Below are 13,867 nucleotides of genomic sequence, written 5' to 3' on the forward strand. Positions count from 1 at the left end.
ACTAGAAAGGCTCTATCAGAGCAGACACAAACACAGAGGGGCCTAAAGCCAGAGTTTGTTGTTAGTTTGACGGACAAGCATGGATTTAATGGAATTGTTTTTCATCACTCTTGGTGCCGCAGTCATTGTCTGCTACGGAGTGAGACTGCTGTACTTCAGTAGGATGCTTTTTCCAAAAATTTGTTTTCCACTGTCAAAGTATTTTTTCACCTCCATGGGAGAGTGGGCAGGTGAGCTGTGTGCACATGCATGTTTGTGTGTGTGTGTGTGAGTGTGTGTGCATGTACTGTAATGTATAATGTAATGTCAGACCTACAGCCATATTGTGGAGAATAAATGCTAGGACTTAGATGGATGGGACAAATAGCATCAGGAATATATAGATTTCAGTCACAGTCATAACCAACTACTTAATAGAGTTTGTGATAAGATATTACATTTGTGTATACTGGTGCAATCATCATGGTGGAATAAGTACATTAATATGCAGGAAAGTTCAGTGTCACAATGTGCCCGTGCATGCAGAAAGAAATTTGCATGCAAAAACTGTAAAAAAAAAAAAAAAGAAAAGTTCAGTTCTATACTTCTTAAGACTTTTCATTGTTACACAAGATGTACACTTGCATAACTTTTAAACCAAAAGTGGCAAGTCCTGACTTTCCCTTTGAAACCCCGTGTTCATACCTGTGGAGCAGGTGCTTACAGCTGTTTGCAAAAAAACAGATCTCATCAACGTTATTCATCTCCAAAACATATTGCTGCTCAAATGACTTCTTTCTTCAATATAACAGAGCATTTATTTTGAGTTTATCTGCTAAATGTATACTGCCAAAGTGTTGCAGTTGAATAATAGTAATTGTATGACAAGGGAGGCAAACTTGTGTCGATGGTGTCAAGAAGAAAAAAGACAATTGCAGTACACAATACTATCGGCAGTATAAACTGCCCTGTCCTAGCTAGATCATTTTTCATCTGTTGACAGAGGCGGATTAAGGATGATAAGGAAGGCACGACTACTTTTTCCGGCTGTTGCAGAGAATCAAACTCGTAAGCATCCCATCAACTTGAGGGCAGTGTCAGTGCATTTTAATTACACCGACAAATTCCTGACAAGGGAATTTGCAGGTCCCAGAGCAGTCTCATCGAATTAAAATATTTCCTTTGGCATCTCCTGAAGAGGTTATTCAGGCTCCCACAGCGCGTAAATAAACCTAATAATAAAAAAAGAGAGAACACTGATCTTTCCTTTCTTTCTAAAGTCCACTTTCATTCCATTCCAGAATAAATGAAACAGCCATGAGAACATGTCCTAGGCTGCATTAACACTGTCTCTCTGCATTCATTTCTACTCAGACAATGTGAAACTACATTTGAGTCTTTTCAATTCCATGTGGCCTAAGATGATTTGGGTCAACTGAGGACGACATATAAATTAAATGAATGTTTACCATATGTATGCGTGTGAGTGTGTCTTTGCCTTGAACAGTATGTGTATTTGAGTAAAGTATGTTTTTTTTAAGACTAAGTATATAGATGTAGTACTTGTATCGATTAGTTATCAATATAGCAATCTGAATCTTCAATATACAAAACACTACAACTGACGTATTTACCGTGGTCAGGATTTTCACACTCTGTAACTGTTGTGAAAACTGTCAATCAATACAATATCAATACATAAACGTTCACAGAAAGGCGGTAAACCTTGGTTTATTTATCAATGCATTTGCTCTTGTCTTGTGAAGGTACATTAATTGAGTTGAGGGTTTAACTTGAACTGCCCCTTTTTTAAATCTCCTGTAGACACAGTTGTCACTGCTTGAGAGGACTTATCCATTAAATCTGGAGCAGTACCGGACTCAGGCTGTCTGAGGGGCAGAAAAAAATATTTTCCAGCATATAGGGCAGGCTTATATGGCACTGCATTCTGTTAATCAGCAATGTGAAGCAGCATAGAGTATGATAAGGAACAAGGAAAACATTGTCCTTGCACAATGTGGATTCAGAGTGGACAACGGAAACTGTTTTCAACAAGGACCTCCTGCCTCATCACGCTTTCTCTGATCCCTTTGCTGCCTTTAGAGTAGAATCTAATACTTTACCGGTGACTATGGTGAAACAAAAAGGACAGAAAGGGTCTTAAAGTAGTGCCAGAATAACAACAAATTTGGTGACATCATCAAAAAACAATTATCAAAATAAAATGAAACCTACAGTATATGTATTTTATATAAGAAAAGACAAGGTTTTGTTAAAGACTTTGGGATATCTAACATTGTCATATTGATTAGCCAATAGGAATTAAGTGGTTGTATCTGTATCTCTTTCTCTCTGAAGAAATGCCTCCACAGGCCATTGCAGTTTACAGAACTCATTTGTATAAAGGGAAATTCCAGGCAGATGTCTGACTGCAGATTATTGTTGTGTACTTGTTTATTCAATTCAGCCAGTTCGACACTGAGCCATCCCAAAATTATACATTCCAATTTCATACATATATTTGAAAATATTTTCCTGTAATGTAATACTGTAAACTATGAAACTCTGTCTGTGTCAGGAGCAGTTGACTGTTAATTAGTGTTTCCTAACCTAGTAATGTGCTTTTGATACGATGCTCTGATTATTGTTAAACATGGCTAGCATAATGTTAGCTTCAAATTGCAGCATTGAGGACTTAAAATGCGGGAGCCCGTTGAGATGCACTCAGCTCTGTTCTCACTAGCGGCCCCTACGAACTGGGGGCTGATTAAGCGTAGTAAGGATGGAGGAGCCAGCAGGCAGTCAATGGAAGTGTCAAAAGGCAATTAGAGGTGTTTTGAGGAAGTGTGAGTCACTGCAACAACGAAAGGTCCTTGAGCATGCGGCCTAAACTGGGCACCCAAAACATAATGTAGGTTGCTGCAGCAGGATGCGAGATTAGCCAGGGACAGACATAAGGTCCACACTCACTCACTCACTCAAGGATGCACGCACTCGACCGATCGCATGATCCGCCTGAAGATAATAATAATAATAATAATAGAGCTTTGTCATCTGACCATGTTCTAAATTTGTAAGAAACTAATGACTGTGCACACATTTGTAAGGAGAGGATTATTCATCCAACTCTAAAAAGAATTTCATGAGAGCAGTTTCAGTCTCCGATCACTTATTTAGCTTACTCCCATGATGACAACAGCTCAAAACAATGGCTCCCATCCCATCCAAAGTCATCTTGGCTTAATTTAATCTAAAATTCCAGTCCTGAAAAAAGAGGCTTTGTTTGAATGTTGATGCCCATTACTTAATGTCTGTAATCAGGTCAGAAGGAAATGGGAGAGTAGCGGACACTCAGAAACAAGCAGGACCTGTTTGTTCTCTGCAAATTCTTTATCAGAAGTGGAGAACATGCTGTATTCGTACAGTCTGTTAGAACAGAACGGGTTGGCTTTAGTGTAAACAAACACAATCCTGGGATTTGTCTGGCAGCAGAGCGAGAGAGTTGGTGTAGTGCAGCTCTGATTCACGGTGCCTCTGGTGTTCAGAATGGAAACTGCAGGAGAATCTGACAGCTAGTGGAATTCATTTTGACCAATAATCCCTGCATCCCTGTTTCAGTGGTGACTGGTGCTTCAGAGGGAATAGGAAGAGCATATGCGTTTGAGGTAAGTTATTGTTTTAATAGCACTGCTTGTGTTTGCATTTCTGTGCTTGAAATGAAAGTATAGGACACCAAAAGTGAATACAATTTCAAAGAATAAAAACACATAATGTTTTTATGTGTAGCAGTTTTTTACGTATTTCTATTTTCTTTCCTCTCCAGCTCATCATGCAGGTTAAAAACGTTTTTCATGTTTATTTTTGTATTTATCCTACCACTGCACTATTGCTTCCCTCAGCTGGCTGAGCAAGGGATGAACGTGGTCATCATGAGCAGAACCAAAGAAACATTGGACCAGGTGGCCAAGGAAATAGGTGAAAACTTGTTTTCTGTAATTACTTTTTTTAATTGTGTCTGCTTTTAAAACTTGAATTACATTCACAGATATGCTGTTAGGTCATCTATTATAAAACTGCTGACCCCACATTTCCGTTCGTCCTAGGTGCCACCACAGGGCAGAGGGTGAAAGTGATAGTAACGGACTTAATGAAGGACGTCTTCAGTGAAATTGAAGAGCAGCTTCGGGGCCTCAACATTGGGGTTTTAGGTTTTACTTATTTGTTTTATAATTCCATCTAGTAATTGAAACATATATTGCCTCTTCTTTTTTCCCTGAAACCAGATCTTCTTTTTTCCCCCAGTCAACAATGTAGGCATACTGCCCAGCGTCATCCCCTGCAAATTCCTTGAGTGTGCCGAGCTGGACCAGGTCAGTGGGGTGCCAGTAGTCTTAGGGGCCCTGTGAAGTTTTCCTGTAAACAAACAAATGTTATATTCACATTGCGTGTTACTCACCAGCATGGGTTGTGTGTATCCTTGTGCTGTAACAAATTGGTTAAATGCATTTCTTTGCTCATAAAACATAAGAAAAGACAAAGTATGTTCCATATGACTTGCTTCCCTTTGTATTACTGACGAATGACTAATTCCCCTAACTTTAACTTTTTAGAATTAAGGAGCCACATTTTCTTTAAATCTTAACTGTATATCCATCTCTTAACATTTATTTCCCCTTAACTATAATTACTAACATCTTTCACATGCTTATTTATGCTTTCAGACAATAACAAAGGTGATAAACTGCAATGTGAAAACTATGGCCAAGGTAAGCGTGTGTATTTTCTGTTACTTTTTCAAATAAATGAACTCTAGGTCACAATTTCAAAACACACCTTAAAATCACTTTATTAACAACATTTCGGTCCTCAGACCTTTATCAAGCCAACAACATCCAATTGTCAACAGCTTGCATAGTTTTTGTCTGTATGAATGTTGCCTGATGGTGGTCTGAGGACAAGCGATGGACAGTCAGTTGGATCCTTTGTTTTCTTCACACACAAATGAACTCTGTCAACCCTTGTCTCAAATCTGACCTTATATTCTTTTTTTTCTCCAGATGTGCAAAATAATCCTTCCAGGAATGGAGAACAGGTTTCCATGTTTTCTTCCTTAGATGTAATGTGCAATAACATCAAATCCTAACATGCTGATTAACATTGACTTTCTGGCCACAAATGTAAGTTCATGTCTACAGGGGAAAAGGGGTGATTGTGAATATTTCCTCAGGAGTTGCCTCCATTCCATTCCCCCTGTACACCCTGTATGCTGCATCTAAGGTCAGTACAGCATCGCGAGTAAACCTCTACTCTTCCTAAATCACACCGTATGATCACTCATGCTCCTTCCTTTAGGTGTTTGTGGAAAGATTCTCTCAAGGTCTCCAGGCTGAATACAAAGATAAAGGGATTCTTATACAGGTACAAGGATTTGGTTTGAGACTCCACCTCAAGCTCTTTACTGCGAATCGAAGAAGTTGATTTTGTCACAGCTTTCTCTTTATTCTCCTCATGTTCTCAGGCGGTGGCTCCATTTGGGGTCTCCACTCGAATGGCAGATTACCAAAAGACCAACATAGTGACTCTGTCACCAGGAGACTTTGTAAAAAGCTCCTTGCAGTACCTCAGAGCTGGAGATAAAACATACGGCAGTGTCTGTCACATAGTCCTGGTAAGACCCTCTGATAATGCCAAATAACGCCAAGTAACGTGGAAAGAGACTGATTTGTCCTAGTGCTAATATATATATATATATATATATATATGTGTGTGTGTGTGTGTGTGTGTGTGTGTGTGTGTGCCTACAGGGCTGGTTGCTGAAGTCTATTCCTCTAAAAATTCTGTATGCGGACTCTATACTACTCGGCCTACAAGACTACGTCAAGAAGAGAGCTTTAGAAAAGGGGAGAAATAACCAGGAACCAAATATTTCACACTCTAAATCAAATTAAATAATTATAGAACTGGTGTTCGGCAAGCCTGTGTTTTCTATTTCTCATTCAAATATAGTGGTGACTGTTTGAAGAACTTGTTATTATCAGGTGCCGTAGGACTATTTGTTTGTATATTTGTTAGATTATGGGTATCAAGCCACCCTCAGGGGCACCTTTAATAATTGTGTTATTTTCCTCAGTTCTTGATGTTTGCAGGGATTGCTTTATCTCTGCTTTATTCCAAATATTCAGTGTGCAGTTACACCTGTACAATCTAATGCGATCCAATGCAATGCTGTGCGGTCATAAATCTACTTTAATGATGCCAATAATGTTCCATGTTTCATAGAGGTGTTTATTAAATGATATGTTTCAACATCAAGGTAATAGTAGTGGTGGTGAGGTTTTACTGGACTCCATTATACTGAAATGTGTAATATCTTGGTCCCCCCATCATGTATTTCAAAAGGGAGCACAAAATATGGAAACACCTCTCACTATTATGTTGTCCAGTGCTACACCATCTTTATTAACTAAGACCTCAGCAAGACATAGTTGGTTCCACACATTTCCGAAAATGTAAACAAAAGCTGAACACAATGAGCTTCGTGACAGAGCTGTCTTATTGTATGCCCAGTTCCTCATATTCATAAATTTTGTAGAAGAATATAAGTGAAATAAGTGACTTTTCAGCAAAACTGAAGGAACTGTCCTGTTCTATTCACCACACACACACTATGCTGTAAGATGCACACACACACACACACACGCACACACACCTGTAACTATCATTAGCATCCTCCTTTCCCCTCTGAGATGGGGGAAGCATTTGATCAGATGAGTAACTCACCAGACGACTTTGCTGTGGTGTCAGTCGCCATTCTGATATCCACTAAACCAGTTGTGGGGCAGAAGAGGACTGATGAGCTTCTACCTGGTTCCTGAGAAACGAGAAGAAACACCGGAGACGCGGGGTTTGATGGCCTGCTGCTTACAGGATGATGTACAGTGTTTAAAATATGTTCAGACATCTGTGCAGAGGCAGACACACACACAACCATGTGAATTAGTATGTGCTACTGAGACGGCTGACTTACAAAAGTCACTAATCATGGGGTGACCGGGCTGTTTAGACAGCTGTGATGAATGATCCTCCCCATGAGAGATAGCGCTGGGAGAAGGAAAAGTTTTTCGAGAAAGAGAGCGGGGAGGTCAGAGTGACCGGGAGTTAAGATGGCCTGGCTTGTCTGTTTGAAAAAGGCAAAGTCGAACTCGTCTTCGCATGAGAATAGTCTTTGTTTTTCCCATTTGATGCTTATTGAGACAGGCACAGCAATTTTACAACAATACCGAGATAAAAATCACAATTATTAATCAAAGAATTAAATGATAAACCTCTTAAGGTCAAAGGCAATTAAAAGATAATCACATAAAAGCAAATCCATTGCAATATTGTAGGTTGTAATTCTAATTTTATTAGCAAACGCCCACATTAATTGAAATAGGCCTGTAGTGTATAAGATTCATATTTTGGAATTGTGCACATCGGAAATATTAGCATGTTAGTGCATGTGAGTCTCCATTTGTGTGCCTCCTCACTGCACTCATACAGCGGTTACTGTTGATAACGCCGCCCGACTCACAGCGCCCCCCCCCCCCCCAGCTTAATACTGATAGCGCCATCAGCACTGTTGCCGTTGTTTGCACTGTGAGCTCTGTTAGTACCGCTAGCTGCTAGCCGCCGGCTCAGCCATCACCATGTTGAGAGCAGTGAGGAGGCGATTCCTCACTCATAGATCTAAACCTAATCTTGGTCCACTCCGATCAGTAAACATATTGTGTATTATCTTCCAACATAAAGATGTTTACGATAAATAAAGTTACAATTGAAATAAAGTTATCTCGGTTTGAATAATGTTTTGTACATTTTTATTTATCACCAATTCTTGATTTAGAGTAGTGTCTGTAGAGTTACATAACCCAATCAAATCTAAGAGTGAAATGGTGTGATTTAATGTATTTTGTTCAAAGTGGATACACAGCTAACACACTTCAGAAGGGCCAGTTAAGTTAAGTAATACAGTTTTTAAATTGCTATCGGCAGTAAAAACTTGCATTGCATCCGTGAATCACACTGAGACCTTGAGGAGCAGCCTGCAGCCAGAGGAAGACTTGTGAGTTACCTTTGGAAACATTAACATCTTACCAGAGTGCTTTTAAAATATTATGGGAAAGCAGTTTACAAATAAGCAAACATTTGCTCTGACTCTCTTCCAAACATATGTAATATCTGAGCCTGTACAACACATGGCACCCTTTATCCTTAAGCCTTTATAATTGCTGTATGACATATTCTCTAAAAACAAGGTTTTAAGATTAACGTAAATTATTTAATTTAAAACATGGTATTAAACCCTAATGTGTTCACAATATAGTGAGAAATTCCTGTGATCAGTAACATGCAGTATAACCACTAGAGGGAGCCAAATGTAAAGGTTTCAAAAGGCCTCCTGGTTACGGTAACACACACACACACGCACACACGCACAAACACTTAATTTAAACAGATGACAGGTCAGATTATTTCTGATTGATTATCTAAACCTGTGTCCTGTCAAACTGTCAAACAGTCGCTGCTCTTTGGTTCGTGAAGAGACTGAACAATCAAGACTCACACATTGAAAATATTCCCATGGAGCAAATGGGATGTCAGTTGTTACAAATGATGTCACACTAAACATAATAGAACTACAAAGTTACTTTCAGGAGGAATACTACAACATATACTTTCCATGTAACAAAAGATGCTTTAACAGAAAAAAGGAGTCCATGTACAAAACAAAACACAAATTGACAAAAATGGCTCGATGTCAAAAAAGTATTTTTAAATGTAGTTCAACTACCAGTATAATAACACACTGCTCTCAACCACTGGGACTTTCCAGGAGGTGTTTTAACTGTAATGTTCCCATAGTTGCACCTCTTTAAAAGCCGCAGTCAGAGCAGCGTGTATGTCACCCGCTACTGAAATCAAAAGTTGTTTACCCTGGTTGCTCTCGAGCGGGGACTTTCCTCACCTGAGGTGATCTGCAATTTAGTGGCGCAAACACATTCATAACACCTTTTAATTTATCATTTTTCAAAGTCTTCCAACCATCAAAATGAGGCTCTCAGAGTTGACAAGTCAATATTACTGCACTCATAATAGCAGGTTATAGGTAGCCAAAATAGTTCTCTTCCATTACAGAGCATCAATGTGGGTGAGCTTCTCTGCACTCGCAGGATAATGGTTTTACCATCAATGGGATCCTATTTTAGCACAAATATTAAGCCAAGCTGGCTTCAACATGTCTGACGCCCCTAGCAGATGAGAGATCTATTAAGAGATGGGTCAAAGACAAGTCATCGTTTTGGTTTCACTGGGTGACCGCACCTTGTGTGGGTGGTCAGGGCTCCGAGGACGGCCTCTGCAATGCAGATTGTGTGCGTTTGAGCAGGGGGTGGTGGTGGTGGAGGTGCTGCCTTCGAGGATGCTCCCTGTGCGACTCCTCTCTCCTCCCTGGACACTGCTTGCTTGTTGTTTCAGTAAACAGAAGGGTCCAGAGATGATCCAAGACAAGCACACAGCCACCGCAGCCCACCCAGGAGCCACGGTCAGGACCAGTAACCTTCAAGCACGCACTCGCACATAAAAACCCGTCGCACCAATCATTGTCCAGGTTGACCCAGAGGTTTCAGTTTCAGACTGGAACTCATTCATCTTAATGCTTGTTAAAAAAATCTAACATGGTAATTGTTGAATCAAGAAAGCCCCCCCACACACAGACTAATGCTGAATTTCAAAGTGGGACAGCTATAAAACTCTAAAAGCTATTAACATTCACTATGCATTTTAGACTCTATATTTCCCTCAGTGGCTTTCTCCCTGGATGTTTTCCATCCCCTGAATGTGCTGTGCTTGTCAGTATGACACACCAGTATAAATATTTGAATATTTATACTAGCTGAAATATTTCTGTGACATAATTACCACCCTGTCTCTCAAACTGTGCTGCCGAGCCGCACGCAGATTCATTCTCACAGCGGAGCTTTTCGGGGTAATTATTTCTCACAGGAGTAATAATACCTACCACTTCTCTCCCCATCCAGGAGGACGGAGGTCTTTTAAACTCAAGAAGATAATTCCGACCCTTCATCTTCTCCATGAGAGCAGGCTGTCAGGGACGGGCTGCACCGTCAGCCAAGGGCGAGCAAACCGGACTGAAGGAAAGAGGGACGGAGAGGATAAAAGAGACGGGAAGGTAGGGAAGAGAAAGGGTAAAAAAAGGGGGAAGAGTTTCAGAGAGAGAGAGAGAGAGAGAGAGAGAGAGAGATGGATGGAAAAGGGAAAAGAAAAGGCCAGTGACTTCCCTGACGGCCCAGTGCTCCCATATGGCTAGGCTTTGCTTGTATAGCCTCACTTCAAGGCGAAGGGCCCTGCAAACATAAACAGTAGAGAGGCTACAGCTGGAGCAGGGAGGCAGCCGCTTGCTTACCGAGAGCTCTCTACACTAAACAATGGATCAAATGACGCACAGGCCTTTGGCAGAGCAACAGAGACCCAGGCGGCTCAGAAAAGCCTTTCTTCCGTACGTTTATATCTCTGCTCTCTCAATATTTACCCCATGGGGGGAACACACAATTTTCCATTCCTTTTGTTCCTGAAAGGGGCAAAAGAGTAGGCCTCCCTCCATTCCCCGTCTCTCCCACCTTCAAGACAGGACAGGTTCAGAGAAGACAAGTGGCTTTTTGTGCACAGTTTCGATACAGGGCACTCTATCTTCAACGATTATGCAGCTCTGTCTATAATTCGACCGCTTACTCACTCCCACAGCTGTTTACAGGTGTTGGGAATGAGCAGATCTAACCTTTCGTTCGGCACAATTCATTGATATTCACACGCACGGTCTATTTGCAGCCGTGCTGAGGTGAAGCAAACAAAATGAGGATTAGTCTCTCTCTTACTGTGTGCGTTAACCACATTCACATTCAAACTTAGTGTGTGTGTGTGTGTGTGCATCTGTGTTATATCTCTTTTATGGACGGGCACAATGGGGAACGGAAGGGCCCAGGAGCCAGTGAATTAACCCAAATTACAGCTAGCAGTTACCCGGGTAACTGGATAGGAATGAGGGGCAAATGGTGAGTAATTTCCTAATGAAGGGGGGGGGCGTTCCTCTTTTTTTAACATTTAGAGACCTCCTAGGCCCTTTTCCCGAAAAACAGGAGGGCCCCCCCCCCCCCCCCCCCCCATGTAGTTGTTTGCTTGCTGAGTCACATAAAACTTCTTTTCATAGGCCTTTGATTGAAACTGTTTCTCCTGCTCCGTTATAAACACACATGGTCACTTAAATACAAGTTTTTATTGATAATTGCATTATTACAGTTGCCCTGCGGCTGAGTCCTCGCCACAGCATCCCGGGTTGGGGCCCGACCCCCGGCCACAAAAGAATGTTCTTTTTTTTTTAAGTGTGCAACACATTCATAAAGTATAAATCCTACCTAGGACATTTGGTGATTTTGAGGTCAAAAACTGTTGTTTCCTTTTAGAAACTATGTCAGAGCTAATACATGACTGTCAATATGTGAAGTATGATCTGCACGTTAGACATTTTGCCTATTGATTGATCCCGTATCATTGTTTCTCTCAGCTACGTCTCCAAGACCTGACGGAACTGATGACGTCATCTGTGAGGTCAAATACAATAGGTTTGTATCGGCCTGTTTTTTCCCCCCTCTCTGATGATGGAACAGTTCATATATTATATCCCCCCTCCCCCACACCGGCAGAGGTGAACGACTTGAGTCACCAATGGTCCCGAGAGTTTCCCGCTCTGGGGATTGCGGTTCGCGTGCAGTGACGGGCCCTGGGAAAGCTCTGCTCAACTCATTCCGTTGCGCCCCACCACTTCTGACGTTGTGGATGTAGGAACCCCGCTGCATTCCATCTTCGTAGCTGGTCACACCGCATTTTAACATCCGTTCAAACTAAAAGGCAGTCGTTGCAATAACATGTAAAGCTCACTAATCTGACTGCTGTCCTAAATCTCCGTGGTTTGGTTTCTCAAATGACCACACAGTCAAAAGACAGTACGTTGTTGTATTATGCTCTGCATTGCCTGATTTATTCATGTATTTAGGTAAAAGTAGTAGTACTATCGGCCTGATTTATCGTAGAGACTTGCTTAATTTTATGTGGGTGAAAACAACCTTCAAATGTAGTTTAGAAATGGGCTTTTGAAGAATCACACACTAATGATAATAATACATGTTTCTTGAGTCTTAGGCCCTGAAAATTAATTTTCTCATTTATATTATCAGCGTCTTACTATGATGGGGTGACGGGGTCCCATGTGAACACACAGTTTTGGGTTATTTCACACGAGAGATTTCTGTACTTGGTGATGTCACATACTTCTGTGCACCAATCAGGATTTAGCTACAGTAACATGAGAATTTGAAGACAGTCGCTGGGTTGTTTAGTTACCGTCGATCACATCTGATTAAACCACATCCACACAAAAGTCAGTCAGTTTTTGAGCGTCACAGTGAAACTAAAGTTTAATCGCCTTCTGTAACGTGACGAGTTTTCGAGTGATTGGGAATATGTGCAACCTGCACACGGTAGAGTCCCAAGAGGGATTTCAATAAAATCTTAGGATTGGTTCACTCAAATGTGAGCTTAGATTTCGCTATACAAATACTCAAAAATGTATATATTTGCCATTATCCAAAAGACAACTGAACAATTAATACAGAGACAGTATGGAGGATTAAGATTCATTTGACAAATCTTTTTCTTTCAGCGTCTTTAAGAAATGATTCCTAAATATCTTGTTTTTCCATTCACTTTTCTTGTTGCTCATTTCATTTGAATAAATATCTTATGTAGGGGCTTTAATGTTTTATGCATTTGTACTAGTTCTTACTCAGCCACAACCTGCAGACCTTCTTAACACATTGCAGAGTGAATGTATGGAAACCTGAGCATAAGACGACTGGAGGCCCGGGTCAGCACGGGTCAACGCTCGTTCACAGCTTTTTACAAATGAAATCAAACTAAGTGTCACAGTCTGACTTCTGCAAATAAACCTACATTGCCAGGGCCGCCCCTCTGCCGCTCCGTCTGTCCGTCCAGTTTATAGCAGCCTCACAGACACCCGGGTTTGTAGTGGCAGGAAATATAAACAGACTTCGCACCCTGCCCTTGACACAAAGAGAGGAGACACTAATGGGAGAAGTGGAAAAACACGCCGTCTCTTTGCTGGTATTTCTCTTGACTCCTTCAAGGTATGGCAAGTAGCACCACGGCACGTAATAAAACCCAATCGATAAAGAAAGCTTTGTTTGCCACTGAGCCGTGCTAGCTGGCCTCCATTAGCCTCCAACCGCCGTCAGTCAGTTGGCGAGGCCTTCCTATTGTCAGTAAAAATGCTAAGCCTCTCTGCTATCTCACTTGAACCAGACTATGACCACAAAAAGGCAGATAGGAAATCTGCAAATCTCAGTTGCGGGAAAGAGAAAAGCAGAGAGGGAAGGGTGTGGGCGTTGGGAACAGAGAAAGGGCTTTTTATTCTCCTCCGTCTGTGATTTGAACAGGTGTGACAGATGTGTGGCCTCGGTACACGAGTGTGTGAGAAGATACGTCGTGAACTACCACCCAGAAGGTCTACATGCACATACTATTTACAGAGCTGCATGTTCTGTTGAGGCACGTAGTCCTTTCTCTTGTTTGTTGATAGCCATCAGCACTTTCTCATTTCTGCTCAACAAAACACAAGCTTACACAGAGCAGCTCTCTTTGGGGTTCTATTTACTTCAGTGCAACAGCTAAAAGAGGTCTGTGGGCTTCAGCATGTGCACGCACGCACGCACGCACGCACGCACGCACACCTTGTACCGTCTCTGCTTTCACATTA

At 41.4% G+C, this 13,867-nt stretch overlaps 1 protein-coding gene across 2 annotated transcripts; it reads left to right on the forward strand.

The window, feature by feature from the left end:
- On the forward strand, nucleotides 1-6,837 carry hsd17b3 (hydroxysteroid (17-beta) dehydrogenase 3). Of its 2 annotated transcripts, XM_031856124.1 has the most exons (11): nucleotides 1-230; nucleotides 3,598-3,644; nucleotides 3,879-3,954; nucleotides 4,083-4,187; nucleotides 4,282-4,349; nucleotides 4,701-4,745; nucleotides 5,037-5,071; nucleotides 5,175-5,256; nucleotides 5,332-5,397; nucleotides 5,498-5,647; nucleotides 5,784-6,837. In XM_031856124.1, the coding sequence occupies exons 1-11, from the start codon at nucleotides 80-82 to the stop codon at nucleotides 5,925-5,927; spliced, it is 969 nt and encodes a 322-aa protein (XP_031711984.1). In that variant the 5' UTR covers nucleotides 1-79; the 3' UTR covers nucleotides 5,928-6,837. The 2 variants fall into 2 exon arrangements, with proteins under 2 accessions (XP_031711984.1, XP_031711985.1); XM_031856125.1 differs by lacking the exon at nucleotides 5,332-5,397.
- Nucleotides 6,838-13,867: the final 7,030 nt, after the last annotated feature.

Source organism: Anarrhichthys ocellatus, unplaced genomic scaffold (genome assembly GCF_004355925.1).
Source record: "Anarrhichthys ocellatus isolate YVR2014 unplaced genomic scaffold, GSC_Weel_1.0 scaffold17, whole genome shotgun sequence".
NCBI classification, from domain to species: domain Eukaryota; kingdom Metazoa; phylum Chordata; class Actinopteri; order Perciformes; family Anarhichadidae; genus Anarrhichthys; species Anarrhichthys ocellatus.

Bases quoted from the DNA above. Each gene is read 5' to 3' on its own strand.
- hsd17b3 (XM_031856124.1), top strand. From the start codon at position 80: ATGGATTTAATGGAATTGTTTTTCATCACTCTTGGTGCCGCAGTCATT. The intron at 231-3,597 runs GTGAGCTGTGTG...TCCCTGTTTCAG, and splicing joins CTCCATGGGAGAGTGGGCAG to TGGTGACTGGTGCTTCAGAG. The intron at 3,645-3,878 runs GTAAGTTATTGT...TGCTTCCCTCAG, and splicing joins GAAGAGCATATGCGTTTGAG to CTGGCTGAGCAAGGGATGAA.